Source organism: Aspergillus aculeatinus, assembly GCF_003184765.1.
Source record: "Aspergillus aculeatinus CBS 121060 unplaced genomic scaffold BO66scaffold_8, whole genome shotgun sequence".
In the NCBI taxonomy this organism is placed as follows: domain Eukaryota; kingdom Fungi; phylum Ascomycota; class Eurotiomycetes; order Eurotiales; family Aspergillaceae; genus Aspergillus; species Aspergillus aculeatinus.
In genome coordinates, this window is record NW_020291477.1 from 658,281 (window position 1) to 678,253 (window position 19,973).

At 51.3% G+C, this 19,973-nt stretch overlaps 5 protein-coding genes and 1 non-coding gene across 6 annotated transcripts; 1 reads left to right on the top strand and 5 right to left on the bottom strand.

The window, feature by feature from the left end:
- Positions 1–2,839: 2,839 nt before the first annotated feature.
- Positions 2,840–2,913, bottom strand: BO66DRAFT_t75. The gene has a single exon. It is a non-coding gene; the product is annotated as a tRNA-Ile (tRNA).
- Positions 2,914–3,340: 427 nt separating this feature from the next.
- On the bottom strand, positions 3,341–4,692 carry BO66DRAFT_315604 (uncharacterized protein; the record flags this gene model as incomplete). The annotated part of the gene is made up of 5 exons (XM_025643478.1): positions 3,341–3,468; positions 3,542–4,120; positions 4,212–4,460; positions 4,520–4,550; positions 4,609–4,692. The coding sequence occupies 5 exons, from the start codon at positions 4,690–4,692 to the stop codon at positions 3,341–3,343; spliced, it is 1,071 nt and encodes a 356-aa protein (XP_025507106.1).
- Positions 4,693–5,646: 954 nt separating this feature from the next.
- On the bottom strand, positions 5,647–6,344 carry BO66DRAFT_409061 (CENP-S family protein; the record flags this gene model as incomplete). Its single annotated transcript, XM_025649158.1, has 4 exons — positions 5,647–5,764; positions 5,905–5,938; positions 6,088–6,211; positions 6,312–6,344. 4 exons carry the CDS (start codon positions 6,342–6,344, stop codon positions 5,647–5,649), a joined length of 309 nt encoding a protein of 102 aa, XP_025507107.1.
- A 327-nt stretch (positions 6,345–6,671) lies between these two features.
- Positions 6,672–7,879, top strand: BO66DRAFT_389384 (uncharacterized protein). Its single transcript, XM_025646789.1, has one exon. It carries the CDS (start codon positions 6,987–6,989, stop codon positions 7,647–7,649), a length of 663 nt encoding a protein of 220 aa, XP_025507108.1. The 5' UTR covers positions 6,672–6,986; the 3' UTR covers positions 7,650–7,879.
- Positions 7,880–7,915: 36 nt separating this feature from the next.
- BO66DRAFT_343499 (NAD(P)-dependent oxidoreductase) lies at positions 7,916–9,878 on the bottom strand. The gene is made up of 3 exons (XM_025644493.1): positions 9,415–9,878; positions 9,147–9,346; positions 7,916–8,979 (listed from the first exon to the last, which is right to left on the bottom strand). The coding sequence occupies exons 1-3, from the start codon at positions 9,581–9,583 to the stop codon at positions 8,245–8,247; spliced, it is 1,104 nt and encodes a 367-aa protein (XP_025507109.1). The 5' UTR covers positions 9,584–9,878; the 3' UTR covers positions 7,916–8,244.
- A 413-nt stretch (positions 9,879–10,291) lies between these two features.
- BO66DRAFT_435714 (putative cell morphogenesis protein (PAG1)) lies at positions 10,292–18,148 on the bottom strand (the record flags this gene model as incomplete). Its single annotated transcript, XM_025650870.1, has 5 exons — positions 10,292–13,753; positions 13,804–17,106; positions 17,170–17,400; positions 17,453–17,625; positions 17,701–18,148. 5 exons carry the CDS (start codon positions 18,146–18,148, stop codon positions 10,292–10,294), a joined length of 7,617 nt encoding a protein of 2,538 aa, XP_025507110.1.
- Positions 18,149–19,973: the final 1,825 nt, after the last annotated feature.

Below are 19,973 nucleotides of genomic sequence, written 5' to 3' on the forward strand. Positions count from 1 at the left end.
ACCCTAGTTCCGGTCGAGTGTCGATGCATATCATCAACCCTCTATCTGATCGTCCATCTGCTCCGCTCTCTTTTAGACCTTCTTTTGCAACTTTTAATCGCTATATTTGGTTCGATGGCGGCTGAATCTTCCATAGACGGTCCGGACCCTAATAGCCTAGGGCAAGCTCTTTCAGATCTCCTCGTAAGTTCCGCTACCTTAATCCCAGTTTCCAAGGAGCTAAGCGATACAAATAAACAGAGCGACTTGAGCGACCTTCTCCAGAATTCCTTGACTGCTGCAGCGGAGGCTTTGATACCCGAGAATGTTTGTGGTGCGGTTTAGGCACAAAGTATACGTTTGATTGCGAATCACGTCACTTGACCCGTTTCAAGGAAATTGTGGACGCACGGGGGTTTGATTTAGGGCCACAAGACAGATTACACCCGCCTTGATGGCCTTCCTACTGCCATACATTTCCAGATGAGTGAGTTTCGCTAGCTATGATTATCGGGGAAATGATTTAACCCTACTGGCATTCCTTTCCCTTCCTATCCAGGTGGGTAAAGTCCCAGTCCAGTTGATAAAGTGGTATATCTATCCACCACATAGAATAGCGACCTGTAGGAATGTTCACTTCCCTTAGGAAATGTCGCACAAGACGGCCACCTGCCCAGAAAGAAAGCTGATTAGATTCTACGCATTAGAGTGCCCACCAGCAACTAGTTAACATATAATTCTAAGACATGAGCTCCTCCCTTATACTTAACTCCAGCGAAGCAACCAACCCTAAAAATATGCTCCCACAATACAGCCACTCCCTTTCATCTTCCTTCAAATACTCCGTATCTCCATTCTCAATAAGCGCACTCATAATGTTTATAATCTTGTTCAGGTTTTCAACAGTGGTTGGAGATGCATTTCGAGTGGGCATCAGCGTAAATACGATTGCAGTTGATGTGAGCTAATCATGAAGATAGAAGAACTGGGTGAGTTAGAGATGGATGAATCACGATCTGCAGACATGCCTAGAGACTGAGTGAGGCCTATTGTTAGATAGACTATGCTGCACGGCCAACGTATTGGATTGAATAGTCCTACAGCTGCGGATTCACTAAAAATCGTCTTTCACGTTATATCACCAATAACCAATGGGCATATATCCGGTATAATCAGTGCCAATCGAGTATCTTGATTGGCCTCACAAGCTTAAAGATGACTCTGTGCTTTGTCGTATCTGTCTTTATGCTCGTAAAGCGGCGCAGAACAGTGGTTTTTCCCGTGGATTTGTTCACGTCAATGAGACAGTTCAGCTTTTCAAGACACATGCCTACAGATGCTAGTGCTAGCAGGCGAGCACGAGAGGAAGGCGCCAATGGACAGAATACGGACGAGACCTCGGTGTGCAACAACCCAAAGGTATTCCCAGGTATGTATCAGGATTTTCGACATCAGTTCATGCAAAGTTAACTACAGCTGAATCGGGATGCCACAAACCTCAGCAGATAGACTCCTCCCCGAAAAAGAATCCATGAACGTACCGAAACTGAGAGTCAACTAGGTACAGTATAAATCTTTTTTCAGGTCTTATTGTGGTTTCTTCATCAGCCAATGTCTAGTCTTTGTCAAGGCTCACTTTCGAGGTGATTTGAAGGCCGTCTATATCATCTCTTGTTCGATGCGACTCAAAGCGACATACCTTCGGCAAGAAGATCTAGTCTCGCGCCAATAGGCACTTAGCTGCGCAAGGGCCATCTATGCCAGAGGAGATCTGGCATATACTATGACAAAGGTGGAACATGAAATCTCTTGTCCTTTTTATGAAAAGGGCTGGCCTAATTCGGTCTAGAAATTGTAGTGGATACGTTTCTGCAGAGCCGGATGATCGTTACTAGAAAACGCCATTGGAATTTTTTTATTTAATTGCATTGTCAATGCGTTTGGCCATACATCCGGGCCCACAGAGTCTGCTACGCTGGTTCATATAAGACACGGACATAGATAACTAGGGATGGGTATATAAGAAGTGAGCATTTCTCTGGCTCCCATGAACCTTTCAACATTCTATTGGCTTTGTACAGGATTTGTGTACTCTTCGATCTACCTTGCACCAGGCGCCCATACTGCACCAATTTCGACCGCTATCTCTCTCTCTGGAGCATCTACAGCTATTCAATTAGACTTGTTTGCGTAAGCAGTGTCACACCCCCGAGCAAAACTCGCTTAATCGCAATACTGAGCTAGACCGTAAATAGCGAGAATATTCCGGATTTACCCAATTCAGTGCATGCGTTCGGACTGCCAAGGTGGACGCGAGCCATCCTTGGGCTTAGAATTAATCCTCAACAACAATCAACGCCGAAGAGTCGGGGGTGACACTGCTTCTGCAACCTCTCTAGAGGGAGTATTAGCTAGGCCGGTGGTGGACTGTGTACCCAGGTGCACGGTCGCTCGCGTCGATAGGTGATCAATATCGGGGTCTTGATAAGCCTGACAGAATAAGGCACAGCCCGATATACTGGACGAGGAATGCCTAGTTCCAACGACGAACCGTCACGACCATTTCCTGGGGGCATGGCGATGACTTTGTCGCATTGCATGAAGTCATTTCAAAGGCACCCGTCCCCTAAGTTAGTTGTCAATACACTTGTCCAGCGAGTCAGTCAGTCAACAACAACCAATCTCCATGAAAACAGATGTGAAAATAGTATGAGCTACAACACCCCACCCTTAAACGCACCCAGATTAGATCAACCTTCATACTCAAGCCCACCACCACACTTCCTTAAAAAAAAGCCCCAAGCAATCAAAGCCAGCGTTCACCTAGCGAATGAAGCCCACACAGAAACAAAAAGAAAGCTGGTCCCAGAGGGGCTCGAACCCTCGACTTTAACGTTATTAGCGTTACGCTCTAACCAACTGAGCTATGGGACCCAGTTGATGTTTTTTGCCACCTAGTATGGCAGGATGACCATGTTATTCAAATGCCTGGGTCAATGTAAGTATGACTTCAGGTTGCTGTCACACAGTATGCGGGGTTCTGGTCGGTGGCGAATTGTGGGGTGTCATTTTTTACTGAGTGTACGGGTGATGTGGCACTTATGGGATGGATAAGTGGGGGAGTTGCGGTGGTTGTGGGTTAACGGATTTGTGCGCTGGGCTGTGTTAGGGGTGCGATTGCTGGACTGGGATACTCTTGTTACAGTAGTGTACAGTGGTAGCAGCGACAGTTACTCAATGCTGTGGGTACTGCAGTATCATGCAATGGCAATGGCAATGGCGCATATTCAACAATATCATACACCGTGGCAATAAGAAACTCGTATCGTCGTTAGCACGTCAACAGCAACCCCCTCAAACTCTACGCCTGCACATCGACCAGAATCTTGCAGTGCGCATCTCGATGATTCACCAGCTCCTCAAACCCCTTCTCCACCACATCATCCAACCCGATCTTCGCGGTGATCATCTTCTCCGGAGCCAACTGGCCTATCGCCCATGTTAGAGCCTCCCGTCGACCAAACCATCAACAATCACCCAAAAGTTAGGGCATGAAACATACCATGATTCAGCGCCTGGATCACCCCCACAAACGCGCTCTCATCATACAGCGCCGACCCCGTATACTTCAACTCGCTATACATGAGGTCATTCACCCTCAAGGCGGGCCGCTTCTCCCAGACCGCGATATTGACAATCGTGCCGTGGGTGCGACAGGCGCCGATCGCCTCGTCGAGCGCCGCCTCCACCCCCGCGGTATCGAAGATGACATCCGCGCCGGCGCCCCCCGTCAGCTCGCGGACGCGCGCCGCCGTGTTACCGCCGGGCCCTTCCGCGCGCGGGTTTATGATGTGCGCGGCGCCGTAGTCCCGCGCCAGTCGCTGGCGGTTCGCCATCAGCTCGGCGACCAGGATGTTCTGCGCCCCCTGCATCTTCAGGACCTGCACGATCCCGATCCCCACGGGCCCGCCGCCGAGGACCAGGACGCTGTCGCCGGGCTTGAAGGGGGAGATGTTCACCGCGTGCCAGGCCACCGCCAGGGGCTCGATCAGCGCCGCCGCTTCGAGGGAGATGGTGTCCGGTAGCGGGTAGAAGTGGTCGGCTGGCGCGACGATGTACTTGGCTAGGCCGCCGCCGTACCCTGTATGCGGATGGTTGGGTGGTTAGCTGGATTGTTGCTCGTCCTTGTTTCTTGCTCGAGGCCAAGAAAGGTGTTAGGGGTGCGGGCGTACCTGATAGCCCGATGAAGCCGATGTTCTCGCAGCAGTGTTCGTAGCCCAGCTTGCAGGACGTGCACTCTTCGTCGAAGATGGTGGGCCGTACGACGGCTCGCTGGCCCGGCGAGACGTGGGTCACGCCCTCGCCGACCTCTTCAATGACCCCGCCGAATTCGTGGCCCAGGGTTACGGGGTGCGTGGCCCCGGTGATCTTGTGCGGTTCCTGGGGTACTAGGACTGGACCGCCCAGGTATTCGTGTAAGTCTAGGAGGGTTAGTACGGACGTAGAGATCCTTGAGTGGTGACGGGAGATCGCTTGCCACTGCCACAGATTCCGACGAAGGCAGGTCGCATCTATGTTACGGGCGTGACCGTCAGTAGAGAATAAGCGTCTAGAAGGAGGGAAAAATACCTTGACCTGTCCCTTCCCGCATGTCGGTTCTTCGATCTCATCTACCCTGATGTCGCCCCGTCCGTGGAAGCGCACGGCCTTCATGATGGGTGCAGTGCCCGTTAGAGTCGTCCGCAGAGCTTTGACCGAGTCAGTCGCAGTGTTCAGCGTTTTAGTTTCGCTCTCGTCGAGTTGGATTCGTCGTGAGATATAAGTTGGTATTGTGTTATACATACTCGTGGAGCCACGCAATGGCGAATACGGTGAAGGATTGCTGTCAAAGAAAAGTGGATACAGCCATTTTCATGAAGCGAGTGCTATATAAGATGTCGCGGCGAAATGCAGACGTGGCAATGACGTTAAGTCGATATGAGGTCTCCCTCGCGAGCAGGATATGTTTTCAGATTTCATTGGTGGTTAAAGTGTATATACAGTACTTTGTCTACATGATGTTCAATTGGTCGGACGAGAGGCTGTTCATCTGATAATCATTACAACATAAGGTATCTGAGGTTGCATTGACCCTGCGTTGAAGCGAGCCTCACAGGTGGCTCCCGGAGGTGTTCTCATTTCTCTCTGGATCAATCCAGGAGTAGCGCGAGCATGATTTGCTGGCCCTCGTCCGACGTCAGAGGATAGCTGGTGGTTCAGCGATAGGTTCAGAATTCTCTGGAATTGGCGCCGTGATTAGACCGTCGAGGTTGATGGCGCCCGGAGATATCGCGTGCCTGTTTGCGTTGTCAGGATGCTCGAGCAGTGGCGTCATGAACCGCGACGAATTAGACCTTCTAGATTCACGTCAATTTGATCTCCGCAGCTGTCATTTGGGAACACGGCCCGCCACCATTCCTGTCGAAAGATTAGCCACCCCCTCGATTACGGGGACTTGTCATGAGACGGAAGTGAATGGGTTTGCCTTGCATACCCTAAAAGTTGGCTCTGAATGGCAGAGAAGCCCAGCCACCAATGATATGGAAGCAGTCGGGTAGATCTGCACATTAACTTTGGACTGAAGTAATCCCCGCCGAAGGGAACACCAGTCAGTGGGTCCCCATTGAATCAGGCTTCTCGATCGCGCATCTGCTCAACGAACGCGCGGAGAATGGACTCTAAGCCCTCGTTGCGGCGAGCCAGGAGCATGACATCGGTGACATTGACCGTCGAGCGGCCGGCATGCCTAAAACGGAAAGCCGAGCATGTCAGCATATCGTAATATCAACGTCTCTGGGCGTCAGACAGAACCGCAAGAAGGCAGCCAGCTTTTGGTCATGACAGGAAATTCCCCAGGCAAAAGAATTACTCAAGAGTATCACTTACTTGGAAAATGATTCCAAGTCCTGGCTAACGGTTTCTATTGGGGATATCAGTCAGCATTCGGGCGCAAGTCTGGTACGAGAGAAGGAAGCATCCAACGAGAGACATCTGAAAGAACGCTGCTGATAGAGTCCATCCAGCATGCTGGCTCGATGGTAGGCAGAGGAGGGGGAAAGAAGCACCAACCTATCTGAGCCCAGACCAACTCTGTCAATGCCCCGATAAACTGAGGCGTGGCGTTGATACCGAGCTTGATAGTCTCTTCGTCCACGATCCTCCCAATTGCCAGCCAAAGAGCAGATTTCAAACGCTGTATTGAGTTCGAAGACAACACAATCAGCACAACTGCTCAAGCCGTATACGCAGGGGGGGGGGCAAGCACCGCACCACCCTGATAATGGGATACATACCTCTTCGAGTCCAGCTTCCTCGGTTTGATCCATCGCAGCTATTCCAGCTTTCAAGACGGGAGACTTGAGAAGACAAACAACGCGAATCGCCAATCCTGCTTGACCAAAAGCACCAGACGCAATTCGAACGAGTATCAAGATGGTACCCAACTGAACTGTAGCTTGCCGATGCGCGACGACTTCCCGCGGCCAGTTCGTGTCGGGGACGCGTTGAGTATGCAGATTAAACCGTGATTGGCCGAAGCTCAACCCACCGGAACGAGAGTTAATCCGCTGGACGACCCTCGGGCCGCCGAGAATGACGCTAAACTCAAAGCAAAAGCATTTCCACTTTCGGCATTTCCACTCCGAATCATGAGCGATTTATTGCGGCGAAACTAAGCTACTTGACCTACTCCGGAGTAGTTAGTACACAGGTGGCCCTTTCACCCAGGTACAATTTTTCTCTGGCTTTTGCGAGAAAAAAACAAAGCACGGAGCTCTGTGGTGCAAACAGTCGCAGTATCCGAGTTGCTGGGCCCTTTGCTGTCTTACCGCAGACCAGCCCTTCCAATTTTCCGTCCGTACATCCGGCCAAACCCGCCCTCCTCTTCCCCGGTTGAACCTCCAGTTGAGCAGCCCGCATCGAAGAACAACAGTACGAAAGCCCAGCAGTCCTCAATCCACCAAAACAGCATGTCCACCCCACCCCCCAACCCGGGCGCCGTCGCGCTCGACGCCCTCACCGACTTCTTCACGCAGCTCTACTCCGTCGCCGAGACGGTCGTGACCCGCTTCATCACGAACCTGCACGGCTCCTTCGCCAACGTCTCCACCGGCCGCTGGACCAAGGTCATCCTCTCCGTGGTCGGCTACCTGATCATCCGGCCCTACATCGAAGCCTGGTTCAAGAAGATGCACGAGAAGGACCGCAAGAAGCACATGGAGAAGAAGCGCGCCCAGGAAGCGGCCGCCGGCGGCGGGAAGGGCGAGAAGAAGAAGGCGCGCATGTCGGCCAATGCGCTCCGTGGCGGTAGTGGCGGGGGAAGAGTGCTCGGGGAGGTGGAGAACACGGACGATGAGATTGACGACGAGGAGGATGCCGCCGCCACTACCACCGGCGCTGCTACCGCTACCGGCACCTCCACCGCGGCGACTTCCACCGTCACGCAGGAGGATTTCGCGACGGCGAGTGGGGTACCTGAGTGGGGGAAGAATGCCCGCAAGAGGCAGAAGAAGTATCAGAAGAGCTTGGAGAAGGAGGCGGAGAAGCAGACGCAGAAGTTGTCGGAGGAGGAGATTATGGAGTTGTTGGACTGGAGTGAGGATGAGGTTGAGGGGGTCAAGAAGGAGGAGTAAGTGGAGGGGAGGTGATCACAAGTTTGGTTGCAGGACGGGCTCTGTGAGATTGGATGGATGCATTGGTGCAAGACGGTGTTGTGGAGCTCTCCTTTCTGTGAGCGGAGTACGTATATATATCTACATATGTGTGTGTGTGTGTGTGTGTCTGTCTGTGTCTGTCTGTGTCTCGTTGGTCGGGACGACTATTACTTTTAATATCTTTACATAATTGGTATAGACAAAATGATGATTCATGTTGCTCTTTTACAAAGCGTGCTAAACATGGCGCTGCAGCTGTGCCTTTTTCGTGTCTACTAAGTCCTGCATGAATTCGCCGCACATGTCCACTGGTCTGTGGATCTGAATACGGAATCCGAAGAGAACTCATCTCTTGCTTGGGATGCCTAGTACGTCTTCAATTCAAAGTGCTCCTAGGTCTTCCCTGTCTGGAATTGGAGATCTATAGTCCTGGGCTCCTCTTCAGTGCATAAATGGCAATAGCAAGTATTGAAAGGGCAATTTCACAACGTAACAGAAGCCATGTCTTTCTCACGAGCTCTGCGGCATTCGATTCCTTAGGAGCGAACGTCCACCCAGGATCTCAACCCCCCTGTTATTGCGACTTATCCTGAAGCCACTTGTACACCACCGAGAAATCCTTACCGCGGTGCTCTTCCTCCACAGCGTTGTACACAGTGCGAGCCACATCAGCCAGGGGGAGAGGTGAGCCCGACTCCTCTGCAGCCGTGATCGCCAACCGTAAGTCTTTCTTCATCAAGCTGACGCCAAAGCCACCGGCATAGTCACGAGAGGCTGGCGCCGTCTCCACAACGCCAGGCACAGGGTTGTTGACCTCCATCGGCCAGCACCGACCGGTGGACGTACTGACCATATCAGCAAGAGTCTTGGGATCCAGACCCCAGCGCAGGCCCAGATTCATCGCTTCGGCGGTGGCGATGTTGTTGATCGCCAGGATGTAGTTGTTGACGAGTTTGCCCGAGACCCCGGCACCGGGGGCGCCCATATGCCACGCATTTTTGCCCATAAGGGATAGGACCGACCTCACTCGGTCGATGAATTGACCGGTCTGGGACGTGGCACCGAACATGAAGCTGAGTGTGCCGTTGCGGGCCCCGACGACACCCCCCGACACAGGTGCGTCCACAAAGCGACCTTGCCCGGTGGTGTGGATCGCGTTGGCAATCTCTTTGGATGAGCTAGGATCGATGGTTGACGTGTCGATGAATAGACGCTCCTGCTCCAGGGGTGGGAGTTCACCGTGCCGGAGAATAGAATAAAAGACGTCTTTGACATGCTGTGGCTCTGGAAGGCTGGTGATAACGACCGTCTAGAACGGGTGCTTTGTTAGAAGATGATGCCGGGGGCCCCACATTGGGCTTGTCAAGTATTGATGAATACAAAGACTGCAGACAATACACCGCGATAAAATCTTTCCGGACCCAGATTTCACATAGACCCCTGGTCTGAAAACTAGATAGAGCTCGAACTACTTACAGCTTGTTCTGCCATATCTCTCGCGCTCTCCGCCACGACAACATTGGCCATGCCAGTGCCAGTGCCCGCAGCGGCAGCTCGCTTGGCTGCCTGACGAGCTTCCTCCACAAACCGCACGGTGGTATCTTGATTGACATCGCGAATCATCAGCGTGTCGGTGGCGGGGATCTTGGACTGTATGTTCTTAGCCATGTTATATCCTAGACAGAGAATCGCACTGTCAGCCACCTGCAACACGCATGCTCGAGAGGGTTGGCGCCGTACGTACCCATTTGTCCGAGTCCTATGAATCCCCACGTGGCATATTTCTGTGTAGAGGATGAGAACAGCCTTCTTGGACTGATGGGGGGCTTTCGAAGAGGATGGCTCGCTGAAGGGGCTACTCTTGACATGCGGGTCCCCCGCAGGAGCGGGGATAGAGCACCGAGACGAGCCATTGTTGAGTGTGAATAAGTGCTAGAACCTGGGAAGAAACAGCCTATCGAACGAGGTGCAATTCATGCGCTGATGCCAATGGCTCCTTGCTTCAAAGTCAAGCAGTTTGATCCGGCGCTCCGCAAAAGTGGTAGCTATCGTAAGTTGGAGTTGTGAATGTAGCAAGTTGTAGTTCATCAATGTGCTGGGTCAGCGCTACTGGGCCCGAGGACCACGTAGAGCAGCGAATTGCAGTCAGGTGGTTTCCCCGTAGATAACCGATTCTTGCCATTCAGCCAACAAAGTGGTAGACACATCGATTGATTAAGGTGTTGGCGAACTGATGGAATATGGGGATGTCGATCTTTACCCCGATCCCGTGCGGGGAAAGCCCAATTCGGTAAGGCTGCGGAGCGTCATTACAACTCACGTTACAGAATGTAAAACAGCTATTACAACCACGCACTAGGGTGAACCCGATGCTCGTTATGTTTCATGTCTAAATTAAATAATGTACAGAGACTGAAGGAGGATGCAGTGCATCGGAGGTTAATATGTAAACCGCTCGTACGACACCACGGCAATTGACAATGGGTATGTTGAACGCCAGAAGAGAATTTAAAAAAAAATGTGTTGAGACGCCGTTCAATGATGCCAATGACCGTTCAATTGAGTGCCAAGCTGCGCAGGATAGAGCGTCCACCAAAGAGCTCTGAGGTGCAGGGGCCATCTCATTGCTGTCCCGGGGATGCTGGATTGCTAGTCGGGCCATTCAGATATTCAGAGGGGACTTTAGGCACGCGTGGTGAGCTAATTGCCTGTGTCCGTTGTTGTGCGCGGATTAGATCCCGCTGGCGCTCTTTGTCTCGACTCGGGGCCGTGCCACCAGTGAGCCGTCTCATGCCGCTGCGAATCATCGACTCAAGCGACGATGACCCTTCAGTAGCGCTTCGCACCTGGTTGATGGGATGTGGTATAGATGGCTTGCTATCAGCGAACGTGTCTTCTATCTCATCGTCCGAAAGAAACGCAGACTCGCCAAAGCCAATGACAGGCGTGGCTTGCTGTACACTGGACGAGGATGGCGAGGGCAAATGATTGGCCGGAGACGTCACGGACCGAGTGTGAGACACTGGACGTGCAAGTTGGCTAGGCGCGGGGGGTGTGAATGTACCAGAAATATGTACCCCAGCGCTATCGAACCGTGGATTTGGCGGCCGAGACTCCGCAAGTCCATTGTGGAAAGAGGATATCGAGGCAGTCCGGGCAAGAGATTTGCGCAAAATCGGCGCCGTTTGCTGATCGTAGAGACTGGCACTCGTATCAGCATATGCACCAGCAAAGCTACGTAGTGCGGGGTCTGAGATGGTGTCTAAGACCGGGTGAAGTGGATCCGCCTCTTCGAAAAAGTCGTCCAGGCTGTCTAACTTCTGCACGATATCTCCCATGTTGCCGTCCGTCTGCGTGTCGATTGATTTCATAGTATCTGCTCGCATAGGGAAGAACGAGTCACTGTATTCGTCTGCATGAAATTCGACCTCAGGCTTGACGGTTTCTTGCACCTCCATGCGGTCAACCTCTGCACAAGTGTAGAACACCGCGTGAACATTCTGACGAGTGATATTAGACTGAGAGGCAGGCATCGGAATTGACCATCCGGTCGGTTCGGGTATTCCATAAAGACTTTGAATACGTTCGTATTCTTTTCGAACGGCCCGTGACGATGAAGCCGAGGCCATGCTCATTCGAAGGTGATGGCGTTCCATTGGGTTGGCCGATACTGTCATAATGTGGTCCATGACTTGCAGAGCCTGAGGGCACAGGTCAGTCTGCAGCAGCCGCAGTAATGGTGAGATAAGGTCAGGGCCATGGCTCGTCACTTCCTCTCGTCGCATATCAATCTCCGGTATCAGGACACAGAGTATCTTCATGACCTTGACGCGGAACCATTTAGTGGTATTCGTCAGTAGTCCCATGAGGAAGATTAAGCTCGGAACATCCAGTCGAGGGAAATAGTAGGAGCGCAGCTCGGTGATGATGTGGCTCAAGAAATCGTTCTCCGCCTTATACTGTCCGTTCGCAAACCCAAGCAGAGAGGCTGCAATACGTGGACAACCTTCGCTCTCAGCAACGCGCGCAAGCAAAGTAGCCCGTGCCAACGTCTTGGGGTTGTCAACATTCGAGTCGAACTGATGGAGAAAGTGGGGCAGATTCGCCAGTACTGTGAGAAGGAGCCTGTCGCTATCTCCGATGAGATCATTGTTTGGAAGGCCGCTCAGACGATGTAGAACGTCTAACGTGAGGTTCAGAGACTCGCTTGACTTCAATCCTTTATAAACCAGATCCTGGAGACCACCGAAACCGCCCTCCCACTTGGGGGGCTGGCCTTTGATGAGCTCTGCAACTACGATGGGATCGCCCATATTCAAACGATCCAAGAACTTCTCTAGCATACCGATGCTTTCAACGAATTCTGTTTCGTGGATCGTGTTCAAACAAGCACACGTCGTCCAGAACAGCTGTGGATAGCGCAAAAGATCCGCAGGAGCCAAGGACCCGATAATGATCTTCAGTGTTGTCAGAATTTCCATTGAGAATGTCCGATAATCCGACTCCTCATCTGCAATTGTATTAGACAGGCGAGCGAGCATGTCGGCTAGCATCCTGGAGTCGAGTGACATGGATATGCAACGGAATACCTGGAAAGATCGACAGGCTAGATGTCGGACAGGGCACGATGTCGCCCAATTCAGAGCTTCTTTGGCCCAAAGATCATTGATGCCCTCATATGCAAGGTTAAAAAACCCGACGACTTTATGGGTAACATCAGACATTGACGTGGGAACACGGCGGCCGTCATCAGCATCATCTTTGTCACTGTTGTCCTCATATTCCCAGACAACCTTGGGGTCACTCTTGCGGATCATCTCCACAAAGTCCTCGATAGATTCCCTAGTGCCAGCAGGGGCATCGTCTTCTGTCTTGGCAGCGACCAGCTCATGGATCAAGTGAACCAACATTTCTCTAGCCTCTTCTTGGACAGTGACAATGTAATGATCCCATAAAATGAGAGCAACGTGGAGCAACTTGACTACATCTTCCAGTGCCGGAGTGATGGCAGCAACCATGAGATCAACAAGCAATACCAAGGATACTTGACCCAAAGAAAGCCCGGCCTGTTTGTTTCCTAGTGGAAGTACCGTATTGAGATCAGCAACATACGGCAGGCTCTTGATGTCGGCCGGAGCTGGTGTAATCTCCTTCCTCTCTTGCACCATATGCTTGGGAACAACCTGCATCAAGAAGAACTCGATCACCTTCGAGCCGGCAGGGGTTCCTGACAAGAACACAACCACTTGTTTTGCGTACTCAACAAAGTTCTGTTCTTTGCGTTCTAAGCAGAGGTTAATAATAAAGTCCAGGACCAGTTGCACGTTTCCTCCATGCGGTCCCGTAGCCAAAGCTTGCCAGAGGGCTTGCACTTCATTTGGAAGTGTGGTACTGCAACGAATCGTGATCTCAAAAAGATTGGCCAGAAGCATGTAGGACTTGGCTGTCGGCCCGCCATTTGGATCAACTTGGAGTTCCATTGTCTGGACCCATGGAAGGATGGCAGCCACCATGTTCCGTTGACTGTCTGGCCTCAGATTTTTGAAATGCAAGGATAGCTCGGAGAACAGCGGAAAAGCTAGGTCAGAGTGTTGCATCGCAAGTCGCTTGGACGTTTCGAATTGGGCGAGTTTGTACACGGCGGTCGTCTTGTCAGAGATGCTGATGTAGAAATCCTGCAGTCTGGAGCTTTTCTGCTGCCGTTCCTCCAAAATGCGAAGAAGTTTGGCGGACTTCATTCTGATCTCTCTCTTTTGATTTCCAAGTGTGACAAGGACAGCACCTAGAATCCGCCAGAAATTGAGGGGGAAGTCTGTGTGCTCAATAAGTACTTGTGTGACGACTTCAAAGTAGCTTTCTAGCGCTTTGGGTCTCTCCGCAACATAGCACATCTCGATGGAGCGCTCTAACAAGTAATTATGCTCCTTGTTGTGGACAATCAGATTTTTGAGAGCACGTCTACCGATGGCATGCCATTTGTCGCTGATTGAAGTCGTGAAAATTATATCAATCCAAGATAGCATGCGGCCTACATCGAACTGCAGCACCGAACCACTCTCCGTTGTGATGCTAATTGGCCCAGCCTGCAGAAGTCAGACAGTCGTCTCAAGAGAGAAAACTAGGAGTTACTTACACACAAGGATGCCATGGCACTCAAAGCTGCTGCGCGCAGGTTCCTCTTTTCAATTTCCATGGCAGCCCCAGATTCATTGTTCTGCGAAGGAGCATATTTCCGCATGTTCTCCTCCCTCTGCGAAATCTGGGACTGATTGGGCGAATATCCGCACCAATCTTCCATGAGAGAGAATGCGGACTTTCTGGATTCAAACGGTATCCACCGAGAGGGATCGCTGGTTCGATTGATACCTTCGAAGAGTTGCTCCATGAGACCACAATAGTGAAACCTGAGGCGCTGGAATTCCCAGTCATTCTGGACTTCGGCATCACTCAAGAATATCCGAAGATCTTTCGCATAGGTGACAAGGTTGTTGACGATCCAGTCGTCACTGTAAATATCCGATTCTTGTAGAAAATGCGACGTTAGCTTGTACACATATGTGACTTCCGTCCGCAGTCGATCCGTCTTGCGATTTCTTCGCGGGCTGCTTGGGGAGCGATAATGTGTGCCGATTCGAATCTTGGCTTCTTCATTGCAAGTTGTGACTGCGTACTGCAGCGATTCGAGAAGGGTGCGGTAAAGATTCTTGTTGATAGATCCAAGGGCGACCACTATAGCATTTCGTATGGTAGGGCGCTCGGCCGACAACAACGGGATTACAAACGCAAAAAGACTCCGAGCCGAGCTGATCTTATCTTGAGACTGCTGTGACCCCTTTGATCCTTTGCGTGCATGTTGAGCGTTTGCCAACTGGCTTTGTGACTGCGCACCAACACTGTTTAGAGTGGTGCATGCCATGACCAGGTACAGTTTCCATTGCTCAATCACAATTTCGGCGGACAGGTTGCCCCGCCCCAGTATACGAGCTTGAGCAGCTTCCATAGGGCCGTATTGATGTGATGGTCCCTCGGCATAGTATGTGATTGCTTTGTGCATAAGGACAAGTCTGGCACACACGATCTCACGTCCCAATGTCACTGCGAAAGGACAGGTCTCGAAGCTAATTCGGATGATGTTTGGGAACACTTTTGACCATAGTGTCGAGTCATAAGAAACCTCGCTGCTACACATATCTATCACGACTTGTTGAGCAGCACTTCTCCGCTTGCTTTTCTGGATCCTGCTCAGCTCAGCCACAGTCAATGATTCACTATTGACATCCAGGATTCGGTGTGAGTCAGCTTCTAGGATCCGTATGATTCGAGTATTCTCTTTGCCAAGGGCGCTATCAAATTCCGTGATGAGACGAAGAACTGTAATGGCAAAGGCACGAACTCGCCGAGATTGAGAACAAAGGAAAAATAGCCCATGGGACTCAATCTCCTCAACATGAGCCAGAACGCTGGAGAGATCCAACTGTAGAGCTCGGCTTCCTGACCCGGTCTTGTCGTTTGATTCTGCAGCGGCACCTTTTGACTTCTGCTTTATCTCCTCGATCCAAATTCTCAGCAGTTCGACATAGAGCCTCAGTGTAGATTCGATATGACCTGGCCCTAGCATGCCTTCATCGGACATGGTCGAGTATCTCGCATCGAAATTGAAGATGAACCTGGCAAAGCCGATTGTGACCTGCTGGGCGTGGGACTGACGCGCGATGGCTTTCAGCGACTCAGCAGACGAGACGGCTATGTTCGACTGAACGTGTGCCGTTCCGGTGCAGAGCAAATTGATCAAGGAATTGAAGGGAATGCGGTCAGATAGGCACCGAGGTAGCGCCTGCACAGCAACATGAAGTAGGTCATAGAATCCTTGTTTTTGATCTAGGGTGGTAAGGTGATCGTCTCGTCGACCAAAGCTGAAAGCTTCCGAGATTGGAGTCTTTGGTGTCGTGCCTCCGAACTTTTCATCCAGAGCCGCCTGGCCACCAAATGTGTTGTCGCATAGAATGGTAATCTTGCCTAGAATATCACAGAATCGAAGGTAGTATTCCCTGACATTGTCGCTAAGTCTTGCCGTGCTGACAGGTCGCGACAAGGCGCTATCACGATGCTCCGATGCATTGGGCGGTCGAGGATCAGCAAGCAAATGTGGACGATGGAAATGAGTTGGAGCAGAGATGTCGGTGAAGGGATTGGGAATCGATCCCGTGGGGAACGGGGGGCATAGTTGATCGCAATTCTCTAGGTCTGTCATGATGGCAAGGAAAGTCCTGATGCCAATGACCATTTTCTCAGGCTCCATCTGCTCAATTTTGAGCTCTTTACCTGAAAGGAAGAGGTCCGAGTTGATCATAGGGAAGATTATGCTACGGAAGCACACATCAGGGTGCTTGAACCCAATCATCCGTACCAACTGAACCAGAGGATCTGAGACTGCTGGCTCCGTACTCAGATACGTCCTTTTCCCTGGAGGTAAGGCTATTCTGGCCACTTCTTCGACTTTACGCAGAGTGGCCGTTGGTGACTCCGAGTAACGGAAGAAGAACGTCCAAAGCAGGCGACACATTGCCTGAAGAGCTGTTCCCCGGGTAGGACGATCTTTCAGCCTCGACGGGAGGCTCTGTATCACCGAAAGCCATTGCGAAGAAAAGTTTTCTTTAGTTGAAACACATAGTAAGAGCACGTGGAGGGGGAATGCTGCAGCCCAATGACGTGGCTTGGTCAGCATCTGCGATAGACGAGACTGAACCAAGTCAACGAACTCCTTCCATTTAGGGAGACTAAGGTCGCAGGTAGTGCTTGCTGCTACTGGAAGTAGTAGCTTTTCGAGTATGTAGCAGTATGCTTGCTTGACGCGCGGCCCGTGAGCGTTCGCAAATAAGCGCGCAAGGGACAGCATGAATTCACAGCATTTACCCCAGATCTCAGGATGTGTTCTGATACGAACGTGCCTCATTCCCAAGATCAGAAGCTCGGCCTTGGCATCGCCCTCTTTCGAAGGCCCGCGTAGCGTTTCGTCCTTTTGATATTTATCCAGCTCTTGCAGAAATCTGTTTGCAACGCCCGCAAAGCTGGTCTCGCTCATAATACCGAGTAGTTGCGAGTAGATTCTCCAATTGGCCATGCGAAGGGATGACGCCGATATCTGATCAGGATCAACGGCCTTCAACTGACCGAAGACAATGTCCTCCAGGCGATCCACCATGTCCAAAGTAATTGAAGCAAGGCTACTTTGATTGAAGATCTCGATCAGGATTCTGCAAACCAGGTAGACCGACACTGTCGCTCGCCTCTCTGCCATGATGACTTCATCGTGCCTAGACAGCAGCGTCCGGGGAGGGGAATTTGAGTCGGACGGGGTAGCTGACTCAGTAATGATCTGAGGTGGCTCAGTGTTGCGCCGGATGAGAATCCCATTATCAGCAGCAGGTGGCTTGGGCTAAGATGGTTCGGGAATTAGCAAGAGGTGATCTAGGGGGGTCGTAAAATACCTAAAACTTACCTGACCAGCAACCTGTTTCGCCACGATAGCCGCATCACCTATCGCTTTCCTCCAGTACATGATGGTGTCAATCAGGGGCTTCGGATTTCGCCGTGCAATGTAACCCAGAGCTGATATCAATTGGTCGAAGCTTGCGTCTGCACCCGGCCCGCATACCTCTTCGACTGGCGCGTCAGATTCACCGAGTTTCATGATAGCTTGGTTGATCTTGTGTTCGGCTTGTCCGATAAACTTCAACACGGGTTAACGCCCGTCTTACTCACGAGAAGGTGGATTGACTTACAGCATTGAAAAGGTGATGAAGTGCATATTCCTCCGTAGATTTTATATCAGGGTGAGGTCTTGAGTGTGAGCGGCTATGGGATCGTTCCTGTTTTGGCTTTCCATTGGAATTCATGCGTTTATGAGTCGCAACGGCCAGACTGCCGCTAACGACGTCGTCCCCATCTCGATCGTCTATTGTACTCAGTATTCCCTGTGTATGAGTGCTTGCCCCGTTGCTGCCCTGGTACTGAAAGGTTGAATGCATACTGGGCTGTTCTGGTCGGCTTGACCCGGTACCTTCCGGCTCGGCCGCGCCACTTCGACCCAGGGATGCGATCAGTTCGGAACTCAGCGGACTGCTGGATGCTGTTGAGGCAGCAAAACTTGGGTTGCGGGAGTGCTGGATCCCGTGTACAATGGAGGTTTGACGATGGTGACCATAGGAGTTTGACGGCCTCCTCTCGAGACCACCATCATATCCGAAACCGGGTCGTCCAGCGATTGGCTCGGGACTTTTCGAATGGGAGGCACCGCGGCGGTTGTTCTGAGGCTGTAGACTCGAAGAGGACAAGGAAGCAGAATCAAGGCCCCTCACCGTAGACGTTTCGCGGCTGTGAACAGTGGAAGATGGGGTGCTTCTCGTGACGAGACGTTCTGGTGGAGCTGAAAAGATATGGTGCGACACAGGGTTCGAATCGTCAGGGATGAGGGGCATTGGCGTTGACTGTAACGGACCAGCCTTAATCGACGGATGTGAGGCCACTAGCGAAAGAAGCAGATTAGCACCAAGCTATCATCTCGAGCCTGTGATAGGATAGGAGGGAGCGATAGAATGAGATTTGGCATGCAGAGCGGCAGTGCTATCAGACACAAGAAAGCATTTTGATCAGGCAGGATCACGTACTGTTGTACTGGTGGTGGTAGTTTGAAGTCAGGCTGAATTCATTTCTGAGTAATGCTCTTCTCTGTCAGAGCGGAACAACCTATAAGATTGAGCAAGCAGTGCATTGTTACTCTGCTGCTCAGAGATTGTCGGCTGGAACAAGAGATAACGACTGTTGATGCATAGGTTTTGAGATCACCGAAGCTTTGTCGCTGGAAAGACCGGTTCGTTCGCGACCGAAAGAGGCTCGGAGCACGGGGAAGATGGGTAACAGTGCGGAGGACCTTTAGGAGAGGGAACGTCACTGCTATCATCTCTGTCTATTTCTCTGTCTCTCTGTCTCTCTATTCTCCCAACAAAGAGTCGCCAATACTTTGCCCACCTTTTCAGTTACTCTTACTCCATACAGGCTATCAAATCACAGGATTAAAATAAGGTATCTCATCCGAGAGAGTTTAAATTTCCTGTCATCTTCCAATTTCCTCGTATGTTCTCTGTTCTTCACGGGAGCCTCAAGCGTCTGGACAATAAGCAAGAGGTACCTAGTTACCGGGTATTGAGGATCATGGTCAAATAAGCTTGATTGTCCGCATTGAAAACTGTGCATACAAACATTAATTGCTCTGCTATTGAGTTTCCGAAGATCCCGGTCTCGTCCAAGCGATCAGATACCTGAGAAAGTGAAACACGACACGCACGAATGCAAGGCGACCTACGTTGAGGACATCAAGGGGGCGGCGAATGCGACCGCCTGGAGCTGGATGCATAGTCTCACCGATAGAGGTGATCGCCTCAAACTTCAGATGATGTTTGTGGCGACTCTACCGAGCTTGGAATCATCTTCACTGGACCAGACCGGGGTCGTGAGAATGATAGCATTACCGCAAGTGAGAATCGGCTGGACATGGACGATAGTAGAAACCCAACAATTTGAAACCTTTCATGGTCCAGACAGTCCTTCAGCGGTGCACACTATAAGTTACCAACCATCGCTGTCATGGCTCCGGCTCCGGCAATGACGAGCAGTCTTACGAGAGATTTCGACTGCTGACACGAGACTGACTTGCTAGCGGTTCACTAATGCTGCCATCTGAATTGGTAGATGGCGGACAAATATTACTTTTAAACTTGTATACTGCGATGGAATCCTCTAGAAGGATGATGTGCTGTTGCAGCGACATCCATATGGAGATGTTGTCCCGACCACGATGTGCATGCAGTTCAGTGTATATGCGGAATGAATCCGTCCATCGCGATGAGGCTGGTCGGGGAACGGCACTGGCGTCTGGAATTACCGCGGCGCGGAAACGTCAATAAGCCTTGGGGGGCACGCGGAACAAGCAGCAGTCTAAAGCACAGTTACATCGGTGGTGGTTGTACGGGGATGCTCCAAGTCACACTGCCGTAGTCAGAACCAGCCAGATCCCTCGTGCACTGGACACACAGTATATACAGTACAATACGCAAATGCCCCAGGACAGTTGGCTTAGTTATGTGTACAAATTAATAGTTATGTATACAAAAGTGAGCATGTGCTGCTCTATACCAAGTTACCAACGCAAAGAAACTGCCACAAAGGCGGAACTCGGCTAGTTGGCCTCTTGGTCGGCAGCATCGTTCGGGAGATCCCCCAGATTGTTTGGCGCCTTTCACATTC

Bases quoted from the DNA above. Each gene is read 5' to 3' on its own strand.
- BO66DRAFT_389384 (XM_025646789.1), top strand. From the start codon at position 6,987: ATGTCCACCCCACCCCCCAACCCGGGCGCCGTCGCGCTCGACGCCCTC.
- BO66DRAFT_343499 (XM_025644493.1), bottom strand. From the start codon at position 9,583: ATGGCTCGTCTCGGTGCTCTATCCCCGCTCCTGCGGGGGACCCGCATG. The intron at 9,347-9,414 runs GTACGTACGGCG...TTCTCTGTCTAG, and splicing joins CATAGGACTCGGACAAATGG to GATATAACATGGCTAAGAAC. The intron at 8,980-9,146 runs GTAAGTAGTTCG...CACCCGTTCTAG, and splicing joins GAGATATGGCAGAACAAGCT to ACGGTCGTTATCACCAGCCT.